Raw genomic sequence first — 25,297 nt, forward strand, 5'->3', positions numbered from 1 at the left:
TGTCAATGTTAAATCTCTCAGATGTGATGACAGCCTTGTGATTCTTTTGGAGAATGTTCTGGGTTTTAGGAGATTGGTGATAAATTATTTGTGTCTGCAGTGTTCTCACAAATGGATCAACAATATATACATGTATTTCCCTCTCTCTCTCCCCAGCCCCATCTACATAGGTATATATATATATATATATATATATATATATATATATATATATATATATATGCTCCTTGTGGCACCTCTGTCACTGCTCAGAACCAGCCCGTCTCCGGGCCCAGGAACACAGGGTAGAAGGAACACGTCAGAACAGGCACGCAGGTGGAAATGCAGGTGCCCTCACGGTTGGACTGCGAATCTCCTTCTGCCTGCCTCCCCGGAGACCCCGTGTGGATCCCAGCAGGCTGAAGAACCAGGGCAGGGCAGGGACAAGGCTTCTCTGCTGACCTTTGCTCCCAAAAGAGGCCTCCACCCCCATCAGACCCCCAGGAGCAGCAGCTGGTTGGGGACATGCACTTGCACTTCCCAAAGCATGCTGGGAGGGCAGTGGCCAGGGAGGGACTCTGAGGCTGACAAGTAAATGACCAGAGCCATTGCACGGCCGTGTGTCTCATTTCTCCTACGGAACCGTAAGTCCCTGAAGGCTCCTGCTCTGCCTTAACTTGCCCACCCCAACCTGCATGGCTGGCCGTAGCATGCGGGCACTAAAACTACTTGTCACCTCCAGGAGGGGACCCAGGCTCTGGCCTGGTCCAACCAGGTATATAACCTTGGGTGGGTCACCTCTTTCCTCTGGGCCTCAGCTTCCCCAGAATCCATAGAATGGGATGACCCACCCCCGTGCTACATACTTCTGAGGGGAGGCAAGAACTCATACTTCGGAGGCCAGCAGCTCTGTGTTCTAATCCTGAGACCAAGGCTTGCCAGTGGCATTCGGGAGCCTTCACACCTCATAGCCTCCGTTTCCTTGACCATGAGATGGGCATGGTCGTGTCCAATACGCAGAGTTATTGCAATAAAGCGAGACAAAATAGGTACAAATAGCTGACACGTGGTTTATTGGTTTATTGTCTCTCTCTCTCCCGCTAGAGTGGCAGCCCCACGAGGCAGGGACTTGGTCTCCTTCACTGCTGCACCCCAGCACCTGGGGTGGTGGCTGGCCCTCAGTAGGAGCTCCCTAAACCATCGCTGACTGAACGGATGAACAGAACAGGTGCTCAATATACGATAGGTCTGGTTGTGATTCTAAAATGTGCTGAGACAAAAGCTTTTGAAGTTCATGGTTGTTGAGAAAGGAAATTCTGGGAAGCAAGAAATAATCTTCAGGGCTGGCATGGGTGTCTCTGTCGCTCTGTCAGCCAGTGGAGGACACCAGGGAAGCTGGGCTTATCTGGACCAGGGGCAGACATGATGTGCCCACAAGAGCCAGGCGGCAGCACGCACAAGTGAGGTGGGAGGTACCTAGCAAACTGGGGAGCCCCCGTGCATCCTGTCTGATAGGGGTCCCTCTCTCTAGCTGACTGCGGCCAAGGTGGGAATGCAGGACCAATTTGCCAGTGCAGCTGATTTCACAAGAGAAGCCAGAAAGCCAATTGAAGACAAATCATTTTTAAAAGAAAAACCCAGATGAGAGCAAACAAAGCCCATCTGTGGGCTGGCAGGGGCCCTGTGTCGTAACCCAGCCCTCTCAGGCAGTGTGGGCAGAAGGAGGGAGGGCCCAGGGGTGGGGCCCCTGGAGTGGCGTCTACGGGGTCCTCATCTCTCCAGGCCTCTCAGGCAGTCCCAGCCCCTGAGACACAGGACATGCTGACATGCTGCTGAGATCCAAAAGGCAGGGTCGCACACAGCCAGGGAAGCAGCCGCATCCCTGGGTTCTTGGACTCGGGGTGGATCCAGACTTGGGGCTCCCAGGCTCTGGGTAAGTCAGCTCCCATAATCTGGCCCAGGTTAACGTTCAATAAATATTCACTGAAAGAACCTCTTCAGTGTGACTTTGAACACAGCCCTCCATCTCTGGGCCGCATCTTGTAAAATGGGCACAGTTACGTAGCCACCCCTACCTCACAGGGATAATGGGGAAATCAAGTGAGATTAAAGGGACAAAAGTGTTTCCAAAGACCAAAAGTGCTTTACAAATGCAAAGTGTGGTTGTCCTTGTCATCATTATTACCACGAGCAAGACAAGTTTGGCCAGAGCAGAAGAGGGGGCCTGGGACCCAGAAGAGCAGAGAATTTACAACGACTTTACAAGGACGGTCCGGATCAAGCCCATCAGAGCTCTTGTGCAGAGGGGATGCTGCTCACGAGCTCTGGGACAGTCCCGGTCAAGGGACACGGAGCCCACAAGACCTTCTCCCCGGCCACCTGGTGTCCAGCTGCGTGGGCGCCCCAGTCAGGGCAGCTGCATCTCCCCAGATAGACGGCTTCCAGCAGAATACACGAGCCCCAGAGCGGCTGCATATATAAATAACATAAATATTTTCTCATATCTCTTAGCTATATAAATTATTCTCTTTTGCCCTAAAAACTATATATGCGAGGTAGACAAAAAAAATACCCTGTGAGTGTTTCCCTTAAAGCTGTAGAAGGAGAGGTCCGTGGTCACTGGTCCCAGGGGCCCCAGCGGGGCTGAGGTGGACCTTTGGGGGCAATTGGAAGAGAAAGGGGTGGGAACAGGGAAGCAGAAGAGGGGAGATGGCTGCACAGGGAAGACCTCACAGGCCGAGGGGCCCTCAGAGCCTGACCCGTGCCCTTGGCCTGGTCAGTGTTAGTGGCCAACTGTGGCCACAGTCCCTCAGAGGCTACCCTTTATCTTCCTGCCACCCCGACACTGCCAGCCATGGACTTGGGATGCAGACGGCATGTTGGTGGACTGGGCGCCCTCTTCCTGCTGCCTTATGCCTAGGGCTGAGCCAGGGTGGAGGCAGGGTTGGGGTCTCAGAGGAGGAGGATAGAGGGGGCTGGCAGAGAGAAAGTCTCCTTGCGATTGGGGGGCGGAAGAAACTAGGGAAACAGCCCTCTGTCCTTTTTCTCTTCCTGCCAAGATGTGGGCCAGCTGCTTGGGTCAGCAAAGTCACTCTCGGGAGGGGCCTCAGGTCAATTTGGCTTCTCATCAGAGCCTCTGCTGCCAAAGATCCTTCCAGCATCCCTCCGGAGGCTGCCTGATTCACCGAAGACGGGGCAGCCTCTCCTCACCCTTGGAAATCACGGGGAGCCGCGGGGGCTTCCTCCTGGGCCTTGCACAGATGGTGTCTCAGCATTCGGCTGATTCTGAAGAGTTTCCTGTCTCAGCAAAGGGTCAGCAACTCTGGGTTCCGGGAGAAACGAAGCTGACAGAGGGCGCGGCAGGGCCAGCAAAGCAGCCAAGGGCGTCCCGAAGGAGGTCACTTCCTCCCGGCTGGCATCGGGCTCTGCTCTGGGAAAGCACACAGCTTCCAGCAAAGTGACCCCTGCAAGGTCTTGATCCTGAACCAGAGAGGTGTGTGTCCCTGAATGAGAGCCCTCAGCCTGGCAGGTCCAAGGGGTGTGCATGCATGTGTGTGGGGGGTGCCTGTGTGCACCCGTGTGTATGTACCATCCTCTCTCTCCTCCCTCTCAGGGCCTCAGTAGGCAGCAATGGAAAGGTCCACAGCATCAGAGGGAATTAGCAGTCACTTCTCTTCCTCAGGTAAGAGCCAAAGTGGGGGACCATTAGTAAATGAAGGGGTCCCCCAAGGCGCCAGGCTTAGCAAAGACTTTCCCACGCCTATAACGCTAGCCCTGGTAAAAATCTGAGTTAGATGAGTAGCTGTGAGTGTACAAACGTAACCGAATCAGAACTCATAAACCAAGTCTTGTGTATCACGAATGCCAGCTGCACTGGGGCCTCACAGCACAAGTGGACCCCGGTCACACTTACAGCTGGACTGACCCATCCCAGGCAGACTCCGGCCTTTGCTTCTGACTGACCCTGCCTCCCTGAGCCTTCCTGGCCCAGAAGCTCACCTCCCAACATCTTGCTGGCTTTAGGCCACTAATCCCAGGAATCGAGATGGCGGGATGCACCCCCTCTCTTCTCCAAAACCTCAGTCCTGCCCTTCTCTTGGCCTCCCTTATTTCCCTCCACAACCTTCCCACTCTGCCCTCCCGCTCCAAGTCCTCAACAAGGCTGGGGACCCTTGGGTTCAGGGGTGGGGCTCCCACCTTTCGAGTCGAGGGAGGGGAAGGCTGATGGGGCCCAGTGGGGAGAGGAACACATGTGCACTGGCATGCACGTGGGTGAGTGCATGCACGCTGCGTGCACCTGCCCAGGGGGGCTGGCTGGACATCTGGGTGGCCTCGAGGTGGCCCGGTGCCATGCGAGGTCCTGGCAGAGTCCAGCTGCCACACTGGGCAGGGGGCCTAATGCTTACAGGTGTACACAAGCTCCTCCTGCACGCACTGCTGGCACTCCACGTAGCAACACCACTGCACCTGGCAGTGGCAGGAGAAGGCCACCAGGCGGCTCTGGGTGTCATAGCCCCGCCCGCAGCACAGGCTGCTGCAGCTGGCCTCCCGGGAGCACACCCTGCCCGCTGTGCCGGGCGAGTACTTGCTGGGCCGGCAGAAGCTGGGTGAGTCCTCCATGTAGACCAGGTCCCCGGGCCGTGGGGCCGGGCCCCTGGTGGAGCTGCCTGCTCTGGCCGGTGCCCACAGCTCCAGGCGGCCCAAGGCCTCGTTGGTGGCGCTGGATACCTTGACGGCTGAGTCGTGGCGCAGCTTTAACACCTGGCCTGTCTCGCGGAACGGGGAGAGCTGCTTCCAGCAGGTGCGCACGGCGCAGGAGCCCGACACGCCGTGGCACTTACACGTGGTCCTGAGGCCACTCTTCACGGCCTGCGAGGAGAGGCGGAAGGGAGGCGTGGTCAGAGACCCGGGCCCACAGACCCCAGAGCACCAACCCTGGCTGGGAAGCAACAGGAGGATGGGAAAGAGACAGGGGAAGGTCCCCATGGGGGGCGCAGATAAGACTCTAGCCGGCCCACGTGGCACCTTAGTGAAAACTAGCTCTAGGCGCCCCTTCCTCTGGGCAGAGACGGTCCTCACATCTTGGTAAGAGCAGTGTGGGCCGGATGTTAGCCCCAGCTCCTCCCCTGGCCCAAAGTCCTTGTGGAGCAGACAGCTTGCACAACTGAACACAGCAGCCCTGGTTTACACAAACTCAGTGATAAGGAAACAGAACACAGAACTCAATTTCTTAAAGAAATGGAGGCCTAGCCTCTCCCAGCTTTCTGGTCCGAGTAGACCTAGATAGCTTTTACCCTCCCGCCCTCCCACTACTGTGTGACCTCAGCCAAGTTCCTTCCCCTCTCTGGGCCTCCTCTGTCTTCCCATCTGTAAAATGGAGAAGGGACAGGGGTTGTACCAGGTCAGTTTTCAAACTACCTTGGCTTCTAGGACCTCCAGGAAGGCCAGTGCTTGGAATGGAGACCCTTCTCCAAACACGTTTCTGCCTCACCAAGGCCCCATCCTGAGCCAAGCTCCCACCTGCTGCCCAGCCGACAGTGATGTCCAGGATCCTTCCCTACTTCCTGGTACCTGGTAATGGTCCAGAATGGATGCCCAAGGAATGTTGGTTGCAAGGATGAGGTTCATCCTGGGCCAGCTCTGTGCGTGTGCTGGGGGCAGGGCGGATAATGGCCTCCTAGAGACCTCGCTCCGCAGCCCTGCACTCTGGCGGGAAGGGCTTGGGTCACCCGGGAACGTGCTCACCTTGATGCCCACGTGGGTGTTGTGGGCATCTACCCGTGCCCGCAGGTCTTTGCTTCCTCTCTTGGGCCCCAGGAAGTTGTTCAGGAATTTGGTGCTGTACTTGAGGTTGTCGCCGCACACGCCCCACTGCCAGGCCTGCCGGCTCTCCAGGCCCGGAGAGTCATCACAGGTGCAACGCTCCATGCGCCCGGCGCTGCAGGCCCGGGCCAGAGTGTGCGTGAGGGCGGCCGAGGACACCGCGTACAGGAAGGCCGTCTCCTTGAAACCTGGGCCGGGCCCCGGGAGGATCGGGAGGGAGGAGGAGAGTGGGTTCAGGGGCTGTCTGCTGCCCTCTGAGGATACAGTGGGTGGTGGGGCCACTGTGGCGAGCAGGATGAAGGGCCTGTGAACCTGAGGGCACAGCTCAGGGCAGCCTCCCTGTCACCTGCCCTTTAAACTCAGCATGCAAGTTGCTGTTTAAATGGAACTTCCAATTCCCAAGGGAGTGTGTGCCCAGGTTCTAAGGGCAGCAGGACAGGGGCTTCTCCTTCTACTAAACAGGTGAGAACACAGATGCAGAGAGAAGTGACACGGGCATCTGGCGAGTGGCGAAGGGGGTTAAACCATTGATCTTGACTCCAAGCTGATGTGTGAGCAAGTTGGACCACCCCGTTTCTGAGCCCCTGATCCTCTGAAATATGCTTCCTGATGCCTCCCAATGTCACCCTCTGCTACCTACTGGGGAGTAGACCCAATGACTGAGTGACCTCGGGTCTCCCACCTGACTGGTCCCAAACCAACCATCCACCCACTTCCAGGACAATCACAGCGCTTGCACTATGGGGTGCAGCCCAGAGCTGGCCTCCCCGTGAGCTCACTACCTTCTACCTGCTCTCTGATATACCCGGGGTGCTTGTGACACTGAGGTGGGGGGGGGCATCAGTTCTGCCCAGACGCTCCCAGCCACGGGGAACAGTTGCCTGAAAGGGGGTGGGCTGCTCTGATGCACCATCGCTCCCTTTTTTGTCAAAAGCCCATTGATGCTTGGTGATAGTCACAGGATGACCTTTTCCCCCACTTGGGCTGAATGCTTTCTGAGGGAAGATGGGGTCTTGCTCGGCTCCATATCTCCAGCATCCAGCACAGTGCCTGGCTCACTGAGAGCCTCACCAGATGCTTAGTGAAATGATGGCCAAGTGGAGACATGGGGCGGGCAGGGAGGGAGGGAGGGAGCGTGGGAATGGAAGGGAGGGAGGGAGGGAGCGTGGGAATGGAAGGGAGGGAGGGAAGCATGGACTGATGCTTATGATCAACAAAGAAGCAGGTGAGTCAATGAACAAATGAAGTCTGTTGTTGGCCTGTGTCATGTCACTTGGCCAGCTATTAACTGCCATCCCTCCTTATCTGCTCTCATACCTTTGTGAGTGTGAGTGTGTGTGAGTGTGAGTGTGTGTGTGTGAGTGAGTGTGTGAGAGTGTGAGTGTGTGTGAGTGTGAGTGTGAGTGTGTGTGTTTGAGTGAGTGTGTGAGAGTGTGAGTGTGTGTGAGTGTGAGTGTGTGTGTGTGTGTGTGTGTGTATGGAGGCTGAGGGAAGGGACTGGGGGACCACCCATCTCATCTGTGGGCTCTTCCAGGAATGGGTTGTGCTCCTCCTCTCCTCTCTTGTGTCCTCCTTGCTCCCCTGCCCCCGCCAAACAGGGAAAAGCTAGGGCTCATTAGCTCCAGGACCCTTCTTACTCAGGACCGTGCTGGGCTCGTAAGGGCAACGTGGTCTTGGGAATGTTGGAGTGGGAAAGGCATCCTCCTCCTCACCAACCCTCCTCCCTCCCAGCCCTCCTCCCCCAGCCCTCCTCCCCCCAGCCCTCCTCCCTCCCAGCCCTCCTCCCCGCAGCACTCCTCCTCCCAGCCCACCTCCCTACCTCTCTTGAGCAGCCCCGTCCTCCCCTCTAGGCTGCAGTTCCAGCGCTCATGCCGGAACTGGAACTGGCACTCGAGCAGGCTGAGGTGTGCGGCATCCTGCAGGGTCTCAGCCAGGCCTGGCTCCCGCCGGCAGAGCTGCTTCTGCCGGCGGGACAGCTTCAGGAGGTCACACTGCTTCAGGTGGGCCCCACCCTGTGCTGGGGCAGGGGCGGTGCCCAGACCCGGGAAGGGTGTCAGGACCTCCCGCCCGGTTAGGCTAGAGGGAGCAAGAGAGAAGGGAGACCAGTGACCCTTGGGTCGTGACAGGGGAGGAGGAAGGATGACAGTCTCTAAGAATGTGGGGCAGGTGAGTGGAAGGGCCTTCCTGGGGGCTGCACTATTCGCCCTTCTAGGAGAGAGGCTGGCCCCATGGGGTCATGCCCCCATTTTACAGAGCAGGAAACCAAGGTGCTTATAACAAGAGCTAGTGCAAGATCTCAAACCCAAGTTTTCCAGAAGCCAAAGTCTCTGCTCTTCTTACCCACCTTATTCCCCAAACTTGCCCAATCAGAAAAATCATCTGAGGTGCTTATTAAAAATACAGATGCCCAGGATCTATACTTAGCAATTCTGCTTCTCTTGGTCTGGAATAGGACCTGGGAATCTGTATATTTTCCACATTCCCTGGGCAGCTTTGGGGATCAAACATTGCACATAGCATTGGCTGCTGCCTGGCTTGTATGTTCCTAAGAGGGGCAGGCAGAGGGATGTCGACAGTAAGACGTCCAGCCAATTTCCCTGGTATTCCTCTCTCCCTTACATTAGGTTGTTGCCCAAGTAATGCCATGCCAACCTAACTTGTTTCCATAATCCCCAGAGAGATCTTTAACCATCTGGCCACTCCATGCCTGTTACAAAAAGATACTTAGGGAATACCTGAATGGATGGAACGGTGGAAGGATGGAGAGATGAAGGGAGGAAGGAAGGATGGCTGGATGGACTGACAGGTGGATGAAGATGAAGGAAGTATATTTTCATGAGGCCACCAGCTCCAGACTCTTTGCTCTACTATATCTGAAGTCCACGGATGCTGACGTCAGGCTGCCACGTTCCAGTGGCCCGTCACTTCCTAGCTGTGTAACCTAGAAGCACTGATTTTCTCCTCTGGAAAATGGAGAGTGTGATCCTCGCTACCTCCTGGGGCTGCTGGGAGGATTATTTGAAAAGTTACTAACCACAGGGCCTGGGACTTGCTGTTTCACTTTCCTGCTAGCTGGAGTTTCTCAAAACTCTTTCCTCTTGCTAGATGTTTTACTCTCTAACCTGGGCAGAGTCTTCCCTTTGTACAGAAAAGGAAACAAAGGCTTTACAAAGAGGCAGTGACTAACTTGAGTCTTATAGCAGCTCAGCAGCAAGGTGCGGACTACAGTGATTTTTTTTTTTTTTTTTTTGGCTGTGCCCAGCGGCATCATAGTTCCCCCACCATGGATCGAACCCATGCCCTCTGGACTACAAATAGAGCTCACCCTCCCTCCGCCCAGAAGCGGTCCATGAGATGTTTCTCCCAGTTCAAAATATATGCTGTCCTGTACCCTGGCGGCCCTCGGAGTGGGTGAAATACACATCATTCTGGCGCCCAGGCTGGAGGAAGCAGCCCCTTTCTGGAATTTGCTGGCCTTGTGGCCGTGGTAAAAGATCAAAGGTGGAACCAGGCGATGGCTCTTAAAGCTCCTGCTTGGATGGGGCCCTTGTCACTTGTGTGGCCAGGTCTGGGCTGCACCCCATAGTGCTCAAGGGCCCCCAGCCAAGGCAAGCCCTGTGGCCAAGCCCTGAGTGGTCAGAGAGGCGCACATCCCACAGGGCCAAGGGCGCGGCTCTCCTGTTTGGAGCCACCTGCCCCAGCCAGGACATCTGGCTGGATGCCACACCTTCCCCGTCCACCCCAGGGAGGGTGTGGGTCCTGGCCGGGTCCCAGCTGCCCCCAGAAAGTGCCCGTAGATCCCAAATCCATCAGGTGCAGCCAACCCAGTGTGGAGCAAATCTCGGAAACCCCCGAGCAGAGACAGATGCTATCGGGCTCCTCCTGGCCCAGCCTGGCCCTGGGCTCCCCTCCCAGACAGGGTGAGGGCAGGGACCCGTTAATCATTAATCTGGGGGCAAATGGGTAAATTTCCAGTCCACCAGGTCTACACCCAAACCCCTCCCTGCAGTCTGGCAGGAAACCCTTAGAGCTTGACCCTTGGCAGGTCCAGAGCAGAACCCAATGTCAACTCCAGCCCAGGAGACCCCACCCTGACTGACTTCCGGTGTGGAGGGCAGCTTGGGGGCTGCAGGAGCAAAGGGTGCAGCAGCCATCTAGCCCCTCAAATGTCTTCCTCCCCACACCAGGGACTGGTGTGAGGGGCAACTTCTGTTCATGCAGTTCTTGTGTTTCCCTTGTAGTAGTGATTAACAGATGAGAGAACGAGCAGGGAATGACGGGAATTTTGGCCAACAGGACAGCAGATCCTTCAAGGATCAAATTCCATTACAAGAACAATAGCTATTATTTTTATATCATTATAGCTATATTATATAATATATAATGTATAATTTATATTCTATTATATAATATTATCTACCACGGGGTTTTTTTTGGCCATGCCATGTGGCTTGTGGGGTCTTAATCCCCTGACCAGGGATTGAACCCAGGCCCAACAGTGAAAGTGCCAAGTCTTAACCACTGGACCATCAGGGAACTCCCTTAGCTACCACATTCTGAGTGCTTACTACTAAGCCCTTTAAATTACTCTTTCAGACACCTGTTGGGTTGGCTGCCTACCTGTTCCTTCTATCTACATGGTTACCCTGTCGGCCATTTTATACCATATGATCTTGCTGCTCTGGCCTGCTGATTGGACCACTGAGGATCACATGACCCAGGCTGGGCCAATCAGTTCTTTCTCTGGGAATTTGGAATTTGACTTAAGAGAGCATACATTTGCTCTCTCTCTTTCTTTGACTTAAGACAGCATACAGTTGTTTTCTCTTTCTTTGGGCTTGTAACTCAAGAGATAGAAAGCTGGTCCAAAGAGAGAGAAAAAGAGTGAACCAAACCCATAGAGAGGAACAGAGGTGAAAATGGGAGGGAGAATTGGGGGAGCTTTTCAGCCCCTGGCCCCAGAGTCTCCCTGTGGTCATCTCTGTTCTTACTTGAGACACTCCTATCTGTAGAACAATGTCAAGGCTGAGAGTCAGTTTGTCTAACTAAGGGTGCCGTCCCTGGTCACCACCTTCTGACAGCTGTGGAGTACCAGCACACCCTACGCTGCACTTGTGAGCCAGGCTCGGCAAACACATTTTCCTCCCATCAACAGGCCACTGTTTTTTTAATTTCGTGTAATAGACCCTGTGATTGATGGCCCCAGGAGTCCAGTATAAAGTCGGTTAATTTTATTAGCAGTAATGACACTTAGTAGCGATTAATGGTCAGGAAAGGCAGCCAACCGCACAGGAGCTTCAGGCCATACTGGGCCCTGGTCTGCCCAGGGCTGCTCTCCAAAAAGGCCCCCTCACACTGCCTCAGGGGCCCCCATAGGACCTAGGAAGACAACCGAGAGACATACCAGGACCCAGTTTCCCTTTCATTTGTTTTCTATGTTGCACTCTGGGACCATTTTTTCTTTGAAGAAATAGTGGCAGGACATCAACCTTAGAAAATACCTCAACTGATTTCCTTAAACAGTGCTAGTGAATGCTCTGGCACATGCCCTGTGGCTGCCGTGGCATCTGCTAGAGACGGTTTCTTCTTGGACCTCAGAAGAATTCTAGGTGTTGCAGGTTCCAATCTGTTCCGGGGTCCGTGGGCATGATCTGTTCCCATTGAAGAAATCATTCTATCTGGCACTCCAAGCCTGAGAACCCCACCCACCAAGCCCTTCTGCAAAAATCTCTACATGTTAGTTGCATCTTGAGGGTAAGAGGTACAACCAGAGAAGATCGAGTGAACTTTGTTGAGCCTAAGGTAATCCAGACAAAATCTGGGGTTTTAATGAAGATACCTCCCCATGGTCAGGTGGGACGCTATCAGTCAAGCAAGCGAGCGCTGTTCTGGACTGAAGAGCAGAGGACAAATAACCTGTAAACTTGCTGATTACCCTTCTGGGCTGAGGGATAAGAGCACCTGCAGGCTCCTGCCTGACTCAAGTGCCCCTGAGCCACCTGGGACCAACCCTTCCCCATCAGTTGCACCTGCTTTGGCCCAGCTGGTCTGTCTCCCCAGTTCCTGTTTCCTGTCGGGCTCTCCCAGGTTGACTTCCAGCCTCTTTTGTCCCATTAGGAAAGCAACCACCCCACGTGACCGTCTCCGTTCACCTCCCTTCTTTGCCCCCAGCCTGTGCCCCTCTGTCCTTTGCACCCTCAGCCCATGGCCCTTGGTGGTCAGGTCGATAAGACTGGAAGCCCCCACCTTCACACAATGAGATGCCTTTGGCTTTGACCCCAGAGCCTCCCCAGCCACTTCCCAGGCCACCACATCTCCCTCCAAAGTGGGAAAAGTCAAGGGTGCCCCTCCGGACTTCATCTCACATCCCGCGCCCCCAGACCCCCTCTGTCCATGCCTGGTCTTCCCCGCCCATGCCTTCTTTCACCCTGCGCAAGGCTCCCACCATCCAGTTTTGGCTAAAGCTGCCCCATCTGGGATGACCTTGAAGGAAGCAAAAGTAGGTTCTCCCAGGCTTTGGGGAAGCCTCCCAGGAGACTGCTTTGGTCTATGGTCAACAGGACACCAGGGACCAGCGAACCCCTGAGCAGAACTAGAGTTCACCCTGGAATGATCACCCAGCACTTGCTAGAGTGTGGGGACCTCAGGCCCCCAAGGCTGTTCTGGCCTGGGTAGTCTGGTCCCAGGTCTGCCCTCACCCACTGGTGACCCCAGGGATGTCCACTCACCCCCTGAGCTCACTCTATCTAACAAATACACCTTGACTAGTGGGAGAGCATGACTGGAGCCTCAGTTCAAATCCCACCTCCGCCTCTTCCTAGCTGTTCTACCTTGGGCAAGGCACTTCACCTCTCTGTGCCTGATCTGTGAAACGCAGATAATCACAGGACCTATTTCACATGCTTATGTGAGGATTAAATGAATTAACATCTGTAGAGCTCTTAGAACTGTATCTGGCACACGGTAAGCTCCAGGTAAGTGTCATTCTTAAGCATCTACTACGTGCCAGGTGCTGTGCTGGGTGCTGGGACACACACTCATAACCTCAAGGAGCTCACAGTCTGGAGGGAACTTGGCTGGATTCAGAGCACTGCAAACTCTCCCCAGACCCCAAGGGGCAGGGAAGGAGAAGGCTCTGAACCAGCCCAAGTCCCAGAGGACAATAGCTGCTCAGGGACCTGGATCAGATCTCCTAACACCATCTGGGTAAGACCCTGACCTCAGCCAGTCCCCTCCTACCTGCAGTGGGAGGCCCGGGGCAGAGAGGTGGCTGAAGGAAGCTCTTGGGAGCTCTCTGGAGAAGGCTCGGCAGGTGTAGAGCACTTCCCATCACCTGGGGGTGCCCAGGCTCTGTTCTCCCACCCCCACCCCCATGCCTGTTTCTGCTCGAGAGGGTCTGATGGTTCCAGAGGAGACCGCCCCTGGGATGTGGGTGGGTGAGCAGGTGGTGGCACAGGACAAGACTGGCGGTTCCCAGGACACCAGGTAATGCCAGCCTGTCTGGACACTTAGCTGGAGGGACCAGGAGCTGTTCCTGGCACCAGGGCTGGTGCCAACTGCAGGCAGCTACCTGGGAACCAGGAAAGCCTTGCCCTGCCTGGAGCATTGGCCTTGGCCCCGCAAAACCCTATTAGATGCTCCGATAACAGGCTTCCTCCGCTGCAGGGCCATTTGCATGGTAAGTGCACCTTTTGTGCTTTCATCTCAAATATCTCAGCCCACCTCTCCCGCCCTCACTAAATCCCCCTACACACACACACACACCACACACACACACACTCACACTCACACTGACACTTACACTCCCCACCCCCACCTGCCCTCTCCAGTCCCCACCTCTTCCCAGCAGGGGAGAGTTAGTGAGGACAGTGTCTGGCCCAGGAAAAGAGGGCACATGGCTCCGGGCAGTCCTTCTTCAGACAGGGGGCCCCCTCCACACCCCTGGCTCCTCTCCCCTCCTCCCGTCATCTGAGGGGCCCCGAGGTTTACTCTGCTGAGAAGCACATCCCTCTCTCCATCCTTCAGACTCCTCTCTCCTTGACAAGACTCACTGTCACCTCATACGTCCTCCATGAGGATGTCCTTACTGAGCAGCCTTAATGGCAAATTTGGCAGGTACCGTTTCCCACTTTTCCTCCAACTCCCCCTCCCCCATCCTTTCACTCACTCTTTTATTTAAATATCAATATTGAGCATCAGCTTCAGGCCACAGAAGACCAAAACAAACCAGACTGCTCACTACATCCCTGTCCGGGTCTCAGCCTTCCTTTCCTCCCCACCTCTTAGCCTCAGAACCCACCTTGAGGACTGAATCAGCACACCTCCCCGCCCCCCACCAGCCCACCCCTGGCTCAGAGAGAAAAGAGACTGGCCCAGCTGTGGGCTTTATCTCTCCCAGAACAGCTCCACTTCCTGTTTTGCAGCCGCCCACTGGGCTGCCTGCTGAGGATGGCATCGTGGAGACGGGTGCGCAGGAGCTAAGTGGGCAGCAAGCAGGCCGCCCAACAGGCTTGCTTTGCATCTCAACAATCTCGGGTATTTAGAGCCTGGCTGGTGCAACATCTGTGGAGGAAATGCTTCCCCCTTCCTCCTCCTGTCTTCCTGCCACTCCGCTCAGGCTCAGGCTGAAGCTGAGGAGGGGAAGTCTGTCGCTGGCATGGATGGATCAGGTGGCACAGTGACCATGGAGGGTACCAAAGTCACTCCTGTGCAAAGGAAGCCCTCCCCTTCACAAGTCTGGGATGATAAGCATCTCCCCCACTTCCCTGGCTGGGTCCAAATGTACACCACTTGAATCATCATATTCTAGGGCTGGGGAAACCCTTCAGGATCACCCAGTCCAGAAGTTTTGCCCTGATGGCTTCTGGGAGGTACCCCAGAGGCTTCTGCAGTGCAGGCAGGAAGGCAAGAGGTTTGCCAAGTATGCAAGTCTCTGCTTTGATCTGTCTGGTGCCCTGGAAGTTCATGTAAGATTCTTGTCCAAGATGATCCACTGAATTAGTGGCAGGGCTGGGGCTGCACCCCCGGTCTCCCGATTGCTTCCATCAAGATTGGCGGTCTCTGCTTTCAGTTTTAATGTAACACTTCAGGGAAGCAAAAGCAGCCTTCACCATGGTAAATGTCTACGGTGATCGGAACGCAAGGCTGGTAGGATTGAAGGGAAGGAAGGCTGGTCAGGACTCCTCTGGCCCCCTGAGCAGCTGAAAGGAGAGAGGACCCTGGTCTAAAACTCAGTTTCTTTTCAGCCAAGAGTCAGAAATAAAGCTTGGAGCAGTGGGCTGCCAACTCATATTGAAGTGTGAGAGTCTGATATAACAATGCCAGTACCTGAGAACATACTTTGCTAGACAGAGGAAGCTCAAAGGAGAGAGTGTGGGATCAGAGAAGAGAAGAGAAGAGAAGAGAAGAGAAGAGAGAAAGGGGAAGTCTGGGGTGAGGAAAGGAAGGGGAGGAGAGGAGGGGGGCTGGAAGCCTTAAGATAAGCTTCCCCAGCTTCTTGGGTTCACAGGCCCAGCCCTGACCCAGGGGAGGAGTCGTTTAGGGGACACAGCATGGGGACGGCAGGGAAAGGCAAGTAGTCGCTGAGGCCGTATCATCTTGGGGCAGCCAACACCCACACCCAGCTCTGCCCCGACCATGGGATCCTGGCTCATGGGCTGGCCAACTTTGGCCAAGTTTTTTTTTTTTTTTTTTTTTAGCGGTACGCGGGCCTCTCACTGTTGTGGCCTCTCCCATTGCGGAGCACAGGGTCTGGACGCACAGGGCTCATGGGCCCAGCCACTCCGCAGCATGTGGGATCTTCCTGGACCGGGGCACGAACCCGTGTCCCCTGCATCGGCAGGTGGACTCTCAACCACTGTGCCACCAGGGAAGCCCTGGCCAAGTTTTTTTAACCATGGTAAGTTGACCAACTAACCAGCTTGGCAGTCTCTTGGGTGGTCACCCTTACCCCTGTGGACAGGCAGGCTCAGGCTGGGCTGTGGGCCCTGGGAGGGCCTGGCCCCTGGTGAATGCCTTGTGTGTGATCACCCTGTGATGTGGACAATTCCACTGTTTACATATGCTCTTGGAGGAGATGTCCCATGCTGCAGATTCCATTTGTCCTCCTGCAGGTCCCAGGGATGGCTCATGCCCCTCCACACCCCTCCCCTCAGCCCTAAGGATAGCAGGAACCTCCAGCCTGGTCAAGGAGCCACTCCCTGAGTATGCCTAGTGAGGGCCCGAGTGGTCAGGACAGCCCCAGGGTATAGATGGAGTTATAAATGGCTTCCCTGAGAATACAGCAGGGTCCTCCAGAGCAGGACCAGGACAACTTCCCACCTTGGAATCTCCTGGATGCAGAGCCAACCAGGGTTGGATCAAAGGGCCCCTCCCCTCATGCCAGGCCATGCTCTTCCTTGTCTTCCTGCCATGGCTAACTCAGTCCAACCTCCATGCCTTTCTTCATGCTGTAATTGCTACCTGGGTTGCCTTTCCCGGTCTAAAAGCCCTCGTGGATCCCCTGGACTCTTATAACCACAGCCTTTTTCAACACTTGACTCAAAAATGCAGGGAATGGGAAAGGTGATCCTGAGGCCCTATTCAGCTCTAGTAGCCTAAGATGCTTGTCTGCCTCTTCCAGGAAGTCCTCCTTACTTGCCAGCCCCATCCCACTCTAACCATCCAACTTCTTTGTCTTCTCCCAGTTTTTCGGATGTAGTACCATTAGTTCTGCACGGCTCACTTATTTTCTTCCTCCTCAGGGCTGTATAGACAGTCTCTCCAAATAGGCCGTAACCCCCTTGGCAGAGGTCCTGGTTTCTCATCCCCTGAGGCACCCCCATCCCCAACCCAGGCACCTGCTGACTGCATACATCTCTCAGGTGTTAACTGCCAGGCAGAGTATAGCTCCAGGCTCTCCCTCAGTCCCCTCCACTCCCAGGTCTAAACCACTGGCCTCCCTGCCGTCTCACTCCCAGGCTGCAGGGGTTACCTAATATCCCCCAACCTCACCACCAAACCTTCCCAAGCTCAAGCCTCGAAGGCTCTGGAAGGGCGTGGCTCTGGAGGGGTGTGGCTCTGGAGGGGCGTGGCTCTGGAGGGGCGTGGCTCTGGAGGGGCGTGGCTCTGGAGAAGCTTCCCTGTGGCCATGCCTGCCCCAGCCCTCAAACTGGGATCTGGACCGACCCAGATCTCAGGGCAGTCTGGGCTCGGTCAGTCAGACCCTGACTCCTCTGACCAGCTTAGCCCCTATGCGGACAGGGAGAGCCAGGCTGCTTCGCTCTGAACCCCGGTTTCCGGGGATAAGCTGTGCTTGGGCAGCCAGAGCCTCCCTCTGATACACAGTGAGAACTCGGTCCAGGTCTTTCTTTAAAACTCAATGTACCCAACCTCTCGCGATGACACGTGACAGGTTCACAAAATTTTATCCAAGATTCTGGACTCCAGAAATCTCCGACAACTACAATTTTGGGGTACAGCTGTGGCGAACTCGTATGGCAGCAAGACTTGACCTGAACCTAAGTGAGAATATTTATGGTCTATATTTATCCCAACACATAGATGTTTTTCCTGCAAAAATAATCGTGTCCGATTACTGGGGGCCGCCCAATACCTTGCTAGGGATATGATGTTATACGTGGTATGCGTATTGTATTATCTTGCTAAAATTTGAAAACTCCTGAAATCTGAAACACATCTGGCCTCAAAGGGATTGTCACTATGGGGAAAGCAGACCTTCTCTGCTCTTGCCCTAAAACTAGTCTCTTTGGAATTTCCAAGACAGACTGAACATGGTGGTTTGATTTTCTCTTGACTCTTTGAGACTCTTCACCCTCTCTCTTCAGTCTCTCCAGTGAGAGGGTCTGGGCTTGAGGTGTCTGCCCCACCCCCAGTTCATCTCTGCTGCCCCCAGGATTCCCATGGAAGGCCAGGTGTGGTTGACTTCCAGAGTCTGATGGGGGCTAGTCCTGCTCTCTGCTTTGCTTCCCACTCCTATGCTGACAGAGGCCGGGTCGTGGCCAAGCAGCATGTGCCTGAGAGGGCCATGCAGAAAGAGCAAACATGATGGGGCAGAGAGGGAGGTTCTGGGGACAAGGAAGGGTCAGCAAAAGGGAGAGGGGACTGCCCACCCTGACACTCACTGTGGACCAGGAAGCAATGCTAGGGACCGTGGGTGGAGTCAACCAACAACAGGGCCCCAAGACTTCCACTTAAAGGGCTCTATGCACGAATCGGAGACGTGAGCACATAAAAAATTAGGTAACAAACCAAGAGTTGAAGACATGCAGTGCGAGAGATACCTACGACGTACGCCAAGTGAGAGATGTAGGCTACGGGGTGGAGGGCTCAGAGGGTCAGAGCTGCCCAGGGGAAGGCAGGCCTCAGCTGGTAGTCAACAGGAGCAGGAGGCAGGGTTGAAGAGGTTGGCTCCGGGTTCTGACAGACTAGAATTCAAATCTAGGTGCTGCCCGCCACTGGCTCTGTGACTGTGGGCAAGGCACTTGGCCTCTCTGAGCTTCCCCCCACACCCCCACTCACCTGTAAATGAGGATAATTCCACCAGCATTTACCTCCTGGGATGTCACAATGGTTAAATGAGATTATGCACATAAAGGGCTGCATATAGGAAGGATTCAAATTATATAACGACTGGATAAAGATGAAGAGAGGAAGGAACAGATGTCAAAAAGATACTCCTTAACCTGGGATGCTCTAAGACGGGCCACTAGATTTCCTGGACTCCATACATGTGGAGAGCATTTCAGCACTTTTATATACATAAAACCCTCATAACGACCCTACAAGGTAAGGATAAGCCCATTTTATAGATGGGAAAACTGAGGTCAGAGCAGTTAACTGACTTGCTCTGGGTCACAACTAGTAAGTGGTTGGCTGGAGGATTTGAACTCGATCTGTGTGATTACAAGTCTAGCGCTCCTTACACTATAGCAGGGCATTAGGCTGGCTCCCATCCTGCTCAGGCTGATGCCAGGGTGAGGGTCTCCCTCACAGCACCTGGCCCACCTCCTCCTGAGCCCAACTTCTACCTGAGCACACAAGCCTAAAGGCACCAGGACCTCTCTTCCTTAGGAGATTCCAGCCCAGGTGTCCCCCAGACCCCTTGCTTCTCTCTCCTCTGTTTCCTCCCCACTCAGCCTCAGAAACTCCACCACCGGCCACTGAGGAGGCTGGTTTGACCCCAGCTCTAGAGCCCAGCTCCTCATGGGTTACAGCTGAGCCCAGAGACAAGCTAGCCTAAATTCCTTCCCCCAATACAATGATTCTTATCAGTGATGTTTGGCTTGCAATCTACCACCCCAAAGCAGTAAAATTTCTTTTACCCTTTCTTCGCTCCAACCGTGTTTTTCTCAGGTCCCAGTGAATTCCTAAAACTGTTTTTAAAAAAACATCCAAATACATAAAACACTTAGGAATAATTTTTTAAATGTTTGCAAGACCTATACACTGAAAATTACAAAACACTGCTGAAAGAAATCTTAAAAGCCCCCCAAAGAGAGATATGGGCAGTTTATAAACCTGAAGACTCAATATTGTTAGAATGCCAATCATCTATAAGTTGATTTATAGATGCAATGCAATCCCAGTCAAAATCCCAGCAGTCCTTCCTGCAGATATTGACAAGTTGATACTAAAATTTATGTGGAAATACAAAGGATCTAGAGTAGCCAAAACAATTTTGAAAAAGGAGAGAACTTATACTACTTGGTTTCAAGACTTACCATACAGCTACAGTAATCAAGACTGTGGCATTGGCCTAAAGATACACTTATGGAATAGAATAGAGAGTCCAGAAATAAGCCCTCATATATTGGGTCAATTAATTTGCAACAAAGATGACGATGAAAAAAGGATCATCTTCTTGACAAATGGTGCTGGAACAAGTGGATATCTACATGGAAAACAATAAACTTCAACATTTACCTCACACCATCCACAAATATTAACCCCAAAAGAATCATAGATCCGAGTGTAAAAGCTAAAACTAGGAAGTTTCTAGAAGAACACGTAGGAGGAAATCTTTGCAGCCTCTAATAGGCAGAGATTTCTTGGATGAGACACACAAAAAGCACAAACCATACAAGAAAAAGTTCAAAAGTTGTACTTCATCACAATAAAGTCTTCTGTTCTTCATAAGATAACAATAAGAAAATGAAAAGGCAAGCTACAGACAGGGAAAAAATACTGCCAATACTTTCTGACAAAGGACTTATATCCAAAACATGTAAAGAACTCTTACAACTCAATAAGACAAATAACCCAATGAAAAAGACATTCAAATGACCATATGATCCAAATATCCAGTCCTAGATATGTATTCAAGAGAAATAAAAACATATGTCCACAAAAAGGGATGTACATGAATGTTCATAGCAGCTTTATTTGGAATAGCCCCAAACTGGAAACGATCCAGATGTCTATCAACTGGTGAATGAATAAACAAATTGCAGTACATCCATGCAGTGGAATACTACTCAGCAGGAAAAAAGGAATGTGCTACCGATACATGCAGCAACATGGATGAATCTCAAAAAATTATTTTGAGCAAAAGAATTCATACACAAAAGGCTATATACCATATGATTCCATTTATATGAAACTCTACAATGGGCAAAACTAAAGTGACAGAAAGTGGGGAAGTGGTGACGGGGGCAGCTGGTGGAAGAGTGCTGACTGCAAAGGAGCACAAGGGATCCTTTGGGATGATGGCACTGTTCCATACAGCAATTGTGGTGGTGGTTACACAGGGTATACATTTGTTAAAACCCAAGCCGTGGGGGCTTCCCTGGTGGCGCAGTGGTTGAGAGTCCACCTGCCGATGCAGGGGACATGGGTTCGTGCCCCGATCTGGGAGGGTCCCACGTGCCGTGGAGCGGCTGGGCCCGTGAGCCATGGCCGCTGAGCCTGAGCGTCCAGAGCCTGTGCTCCGTAATGGGAGAGGCCGCAACAGTGAGAGCCGCGCGTACCGCAAAAAAAAACCCAAACCGTGCACTTAGAATACATGCATTTTATTGCATGTAATGTTGATTTGGAAAAAAAAATTAAGGTTTTGTTTTGCTTCTTCACAATGATGACACTTCCACAACCCAAGAAGATGGTTAGAACCCTAGCAACCACCAAGAGTGAGCCTGTACTGAGCACTTAGTATGTGCCAGGCACCCTACCAGGCCCTTTCATTCGTTGTCTGAATTAAGCCTCACACCAGCCTTTAGGATGGGTATTATCATCACCCAAAGCTCAGACAGGTTAAGACATGTGCCTGGAGTCACACAGCTAGCAAGAGGCAAAACCAGGATTCAAACTAATTTCTAGATGACTCAAAAGCCTGTGCTTTCATAAACGGATCTGTACCATCCCTAGATAGGAAAGAAACCCAAACAGGGCAGAAGTCACACATTTAAAAAGCACCATCAAAGTCAACTACGATTTTAAAAGCTGCATCCGCAGGAACTATTTCTAGATACAAAATTCACTGAGATGACTTTTGACAAGGCCTAACATATACCCAGCTCATCACATAATACAGTGAGTGTTCATTTATAAAACACCACAGAACTTAAGATTTGCAGAATTCCCAAGCCATTTGAGCCAAGACGTGAGCTCGTGAGTAATCCTAGACTTCCAAGCCAGGACCAGCTGGTTAGGGAACATTAGGACCTCCAGATGCTAAAGACCTTGAAGGCAAGTGACTCGATCGTGGACAACGCTGAGAGTGGTCCAGAGCCAGGACAAACCTGGTCCACCTTCCATCCCACTGTCATCGTGCCATCCTCTGGGAGCCCACCTGATACCCGAGCAGGGCTCAGTGCATCCTATCTCACTGCTGAGGACAGAGGAGAATGCTGTGACCTCACCCATCCCACTACAGCCAAGAATCTGACAGATTTAACCAAGTAGGGGCGGGGGCAACCCTCTACCTCCTCACCCTCTGCAGCTCCTTTGCAGCTGCAGCTCTCCTGGGTGACCACACAGTATTAGCTCTAGTGGCTAATACTCTCTGTAGAACAAAGAGTCCAGATTGGCGGCGGGACCTGGTTTCTATCCTGCCTCTCCCACTAGCTTGCTGTGCGACATAGCGTGAGTCACTGAAACTTTCTCATCCTCAGTTTCCTTTTGGGAACTATTTACACCCATCCTGTATACCTCAAGAATGGGTCTGAGGATCAGATGGCAGAGGGGCTGAACAAGAAAATTATCTGTAAACTGCAATACTAGTTACGTTATTATCGGCATCACCAGAATTAGGTGCTAGGCTCAAGCAAAAGCACCAGAAGCAGTTGCTGGCTCACTGATTTGGGGATGACGGTTCCTTCATCTGAAAAATAGGAATAATAATACATGACCTGCTTGAAGCAGGGAGTTAGACCAGAGAAACTTTGGGGGTCACTTCCAACTCTAAAGCCTGATTCTATGATCTTAAAAACCCCAAGAAGATTGGCCTCACCTGCTCTCCTGATGTCTGAATTTTCTTTTATCAGGATGCCAAAACACTTGATCTTATAATCAGAAATGAGACTTCAGATGCAAATGACCTAGAGGGGGGAGAAGCACATTGCCTCACATTCTCACTACAGTGTTATAGATTCCTTCCAGAGAGCGAATTCGGATAGTACGATGGAAAACCTGGCCTAACTGAGTCATGAAAGGGCTTCCTCAGTGAGAATTCGGGCTGCATCCTGTCTGTTCTCTGAGACCAAACACAACAGCACAAAACCCCAGTTTTAGCTTATTCTCTGAACATTTTTCCTCCTCCCCAGACTGGGGTGGTGGTGGCTTGAGAGTGTTTTGCCAGCTCTGTCCAGGGGGGCTCACGACTTGGAAGAGGTTCCCTCTCAGCCCCAACCCATGCCTGATCCACCATCTCCCTTTTCATTTCCAAGACTGCCCCCTTGCTCACGGTCCTCAAATTCTAAACCTGTGCACTGCCACAAACTCCTTTCCCTTCCAACCACACCAGGCTGGGTGGTTCCAGCTTCCTGGAGCCCCTCTCCTCCCATCTCATCTGGCCCTTGCCCCATCCTCAACCTCTAAACCCAAGCAAACACAAGGATTGTGAAAATGAGCTGATATCCAAGAGGATGCAGGCACCATTTGTCCACACCCCTCTCCTGCCCCCACTCTCCATTCCAGCTCAGAAACCCCTGCTGGGGCTGGAATATCAAGACACTGTATCTCCTTAATAATTAGTAACATTAGTTGAGCATTTACTATGTGCCAGACCCTGTTCTAAGTGCTTTACATGTACTAACTCACATGATCCTCATATGAAATAAGCACTATTATTCTCATTTTAAGGATAAGAAACTGAAGTACAGAAAGGTTAAGTGACTTGGCCAAGAGCACACAGCTAGCAAGCAGATGGATTGGGGATTGAGCCCAGAGTCTGTGCCCTATAACCATTTTATCCTGTCTGCTGAGGCAGGAGCAGTGCCTTTTCAAGACTGAAATCATTGGGAAACGAACATGAATGCACAGTGCTCTTGAAGTGGATAGAGAGGCTCAGTCATATCAAGTTTAGCCCCTTCTCTGTACAAAAGGGAACAATGAGGCCAGAGACTAAGTGATCTTCCCAAGTCACCAGCAAGCTGAGCCCTGAGCTAGGGTCTGGGCTGATGCCACCCGCTATATATTTCAGGAGCGGCCACTGCCCACAGCCAAGGCATGTTTTAACTAGGGGTCATGACCTGGAAATTAGCCCACAGCCCTTATTCCAGCCTGTGCAGGACCTCTCAGACCCTCTCAGACCCTTATTCGCCCCCCCCCCCCCCGCCAGGTCCTTAAGAGCAGTCTCTGGCAGGTCACTTGCTTGGTGGTTTTTGTTTTTTGGTTTTTGTTTGTTTGTTTTTGCCTTTGCTGGGGTCAGACTGTAAACCTCATCTTGATTTGGGGTGAGGATCACAAAAAGTGCCATGATTTAAAGTAAGAGACTGTATATATTTAGAACAGGCTTTGGGTGGAGGTCAGGAAAGTCCCTTCACACCCACGACCCCATCTCCCACCCCAAGTCCCTGCAATTCAGGGTCAGAGAAGGAGGGACAATTGCCCTGTAACTTGCTCTCCAAACACTGCCCACTCCCACCCATTCTCTCCCCAGTTGTCACCCCCAACTCTGACCCTCCTTTTCCAATCATGTATACCGCCTCCCCTCTTACTCTCTTCGTCATTCTCCTGAGAAGTCACCCGACGCCAGGTCTGAGATTTGGTTGGGTTTCCCCCACAGACGGTTCCCTCCCGCTCTCCAGCTGACACTCCCCACGGTCCGCAGGTTCCCCCATCCCTCTTGGATCAGCGCGATCCCCTCCCCCAGCCTCGGTAAAAACCCACCCCACCCAGCCAGCCAGTCCTCCGGGTCTCCGCTCTGCGGGGCGAAGGCAGAGGGTCGGGAGGGAGCCCCAGGCAAGGACGGGTGGCTGGACAGAGCCCAGGATGGGGGCGGACAGGGCACCGAGTGAGGATCCGAGAGGGCATCCGAGCGCGGGAGGGACGCCTTGGACAGGCAGGGACAGGGAGCCCCGGGGAGGACGGGGACAAGGTGCGAAACGCCTGCAGAGTCCGGGAGCTTGGGTGGGGGTCTGAGACCCGGCCGAGTAGGCGGGATGAGGTCTCGGACAGGACGGGGTGAGAAGAGCGGCGGTGAAGGGGACCAGAGCTCGGACGCTAGAAGGTGGGATCCGGGTCCGAGTCGGGGAAGCCAGAGAAGGAGTTCTGGGCGCGAACTCCGACCCCGAGATGGGGCTGGGTATCACCGGGGCTAAGGTCTGAGTTCGAGATCCCGCCGGGGCCAGGGCCAGCGGAAGGGAAAAGTTGGCCTCGCTGCAGCGGGAGGAGGGGAAGGCAGGCGGGCCGGGGCGCGGCGGGCACTGACCCGAAGTAGGCGGCGGCGGCGGCGGCGGGCAGCGCCAGCAGGCAGAGCGCGGCCAGGGCCAGCGCGGGCGGGGGGCGCATGATGCCGGCGGCGCGGCGCCCTGTCGCATCTCCTCGCGCCGCTCCGCGCTAGCAGCGCCGCCACCAGCCGCCCGCGGGGCTTTAAACCCCGGAGGGGCGGAGCGGGCGGGCGGACAGGAGCGGCGCTGGCTGCGCACCCCCGCAGGCGGCGAGCCCCCCGCCTCATTGGCCCCGCCGGCTTGCCCCGCCCCGTCGCGGGTGGGGCCACCGCCCCGGGTCCGCCCCCGCCCCGCCCCCAGCTCCCGCGCCCACCCTCCCCAGGTGAGAGCTCACCTGACGCTGTGCGGGCCTGGAGACGCGGCGGCTGAACGTGAAGGTCCCGCGCCTGGAGAGGCGAAGATGGGGGTACGAGCCGGGGACCAGGGAGTTTTTGCCCCTCCGGGCGGGGTGGAGGCGCACGCAGGATACCTTCCCCCAAAGAACAAGGGGGCGTAGAAGGAGGGAGGCGCCTGGAGTCTGAGCAGAAGTAGTGTCTCGTCCGCTCTCTAGACGGGCCGGTGCGGGTCCCTCTGCCCAGGCTCCACGACTCCGAAGGCAGGGCCGGCTGTGG

General features: G+C 53.9%; 1 protein-coding gene across 2 annotated transcripts; it reads right to left on the reverse strand.

The window, feature by feature from the left end:
• Positions 1-1,033: 1,033 nt before the first annotated feature.
• WNT9B (Wnt family member 9B) lies at positions 1,034-24,856 on the reverse strand. 2 transcript variants are annotated; one of them, XR_012328395.1, is made up of 5 exons: positions 24,668-24,856; positions 7,622-7,878; positions 5,725-5,990; positions 3,190-4,848; positions 1,034-2,448 (listed from the first exon to the last, which is right to left on the reverse strand). XR_012328395.1 is itself a non-coding variant. In XM_033848177.2 (4 exons), exons 1-4 carry the CDS (start codon positions 24,745-24,747, stop codon positions 4,375-4,377), a joined length of 1,077 nt encoding a protein of 358 aa, XP_033704068.1. In that variant the 5' UTR covers positions 24,748-24,856; the 3' UTR covers positions 1,034-4,374. The 2 variants fall into 2 exon arrangements, 1 of the variants encoding a protein (XP_033704068.1); XM_033848177.2 differs by having other exon boundaries at positions 1,034-4,848.
• Between the last annotated feature and the right edge of the window lie 441 nt (positions 24,857-25,297).

This window comes from Tursiops truncatus, chromosome 20 (assembly GCF_011762595.2).
Source record: "Tursiops truncatus isolate mTurTru1 chromosome 20, mTurTru1.mat.Y, whole genome shotgun sequence".
Taxonomy (NCBI): Eukaryota; Metazoa; Chordata; class Mammalia; order Artiodactyla; family Delphinidae; genus Tursiops; species Tursiops truncatus.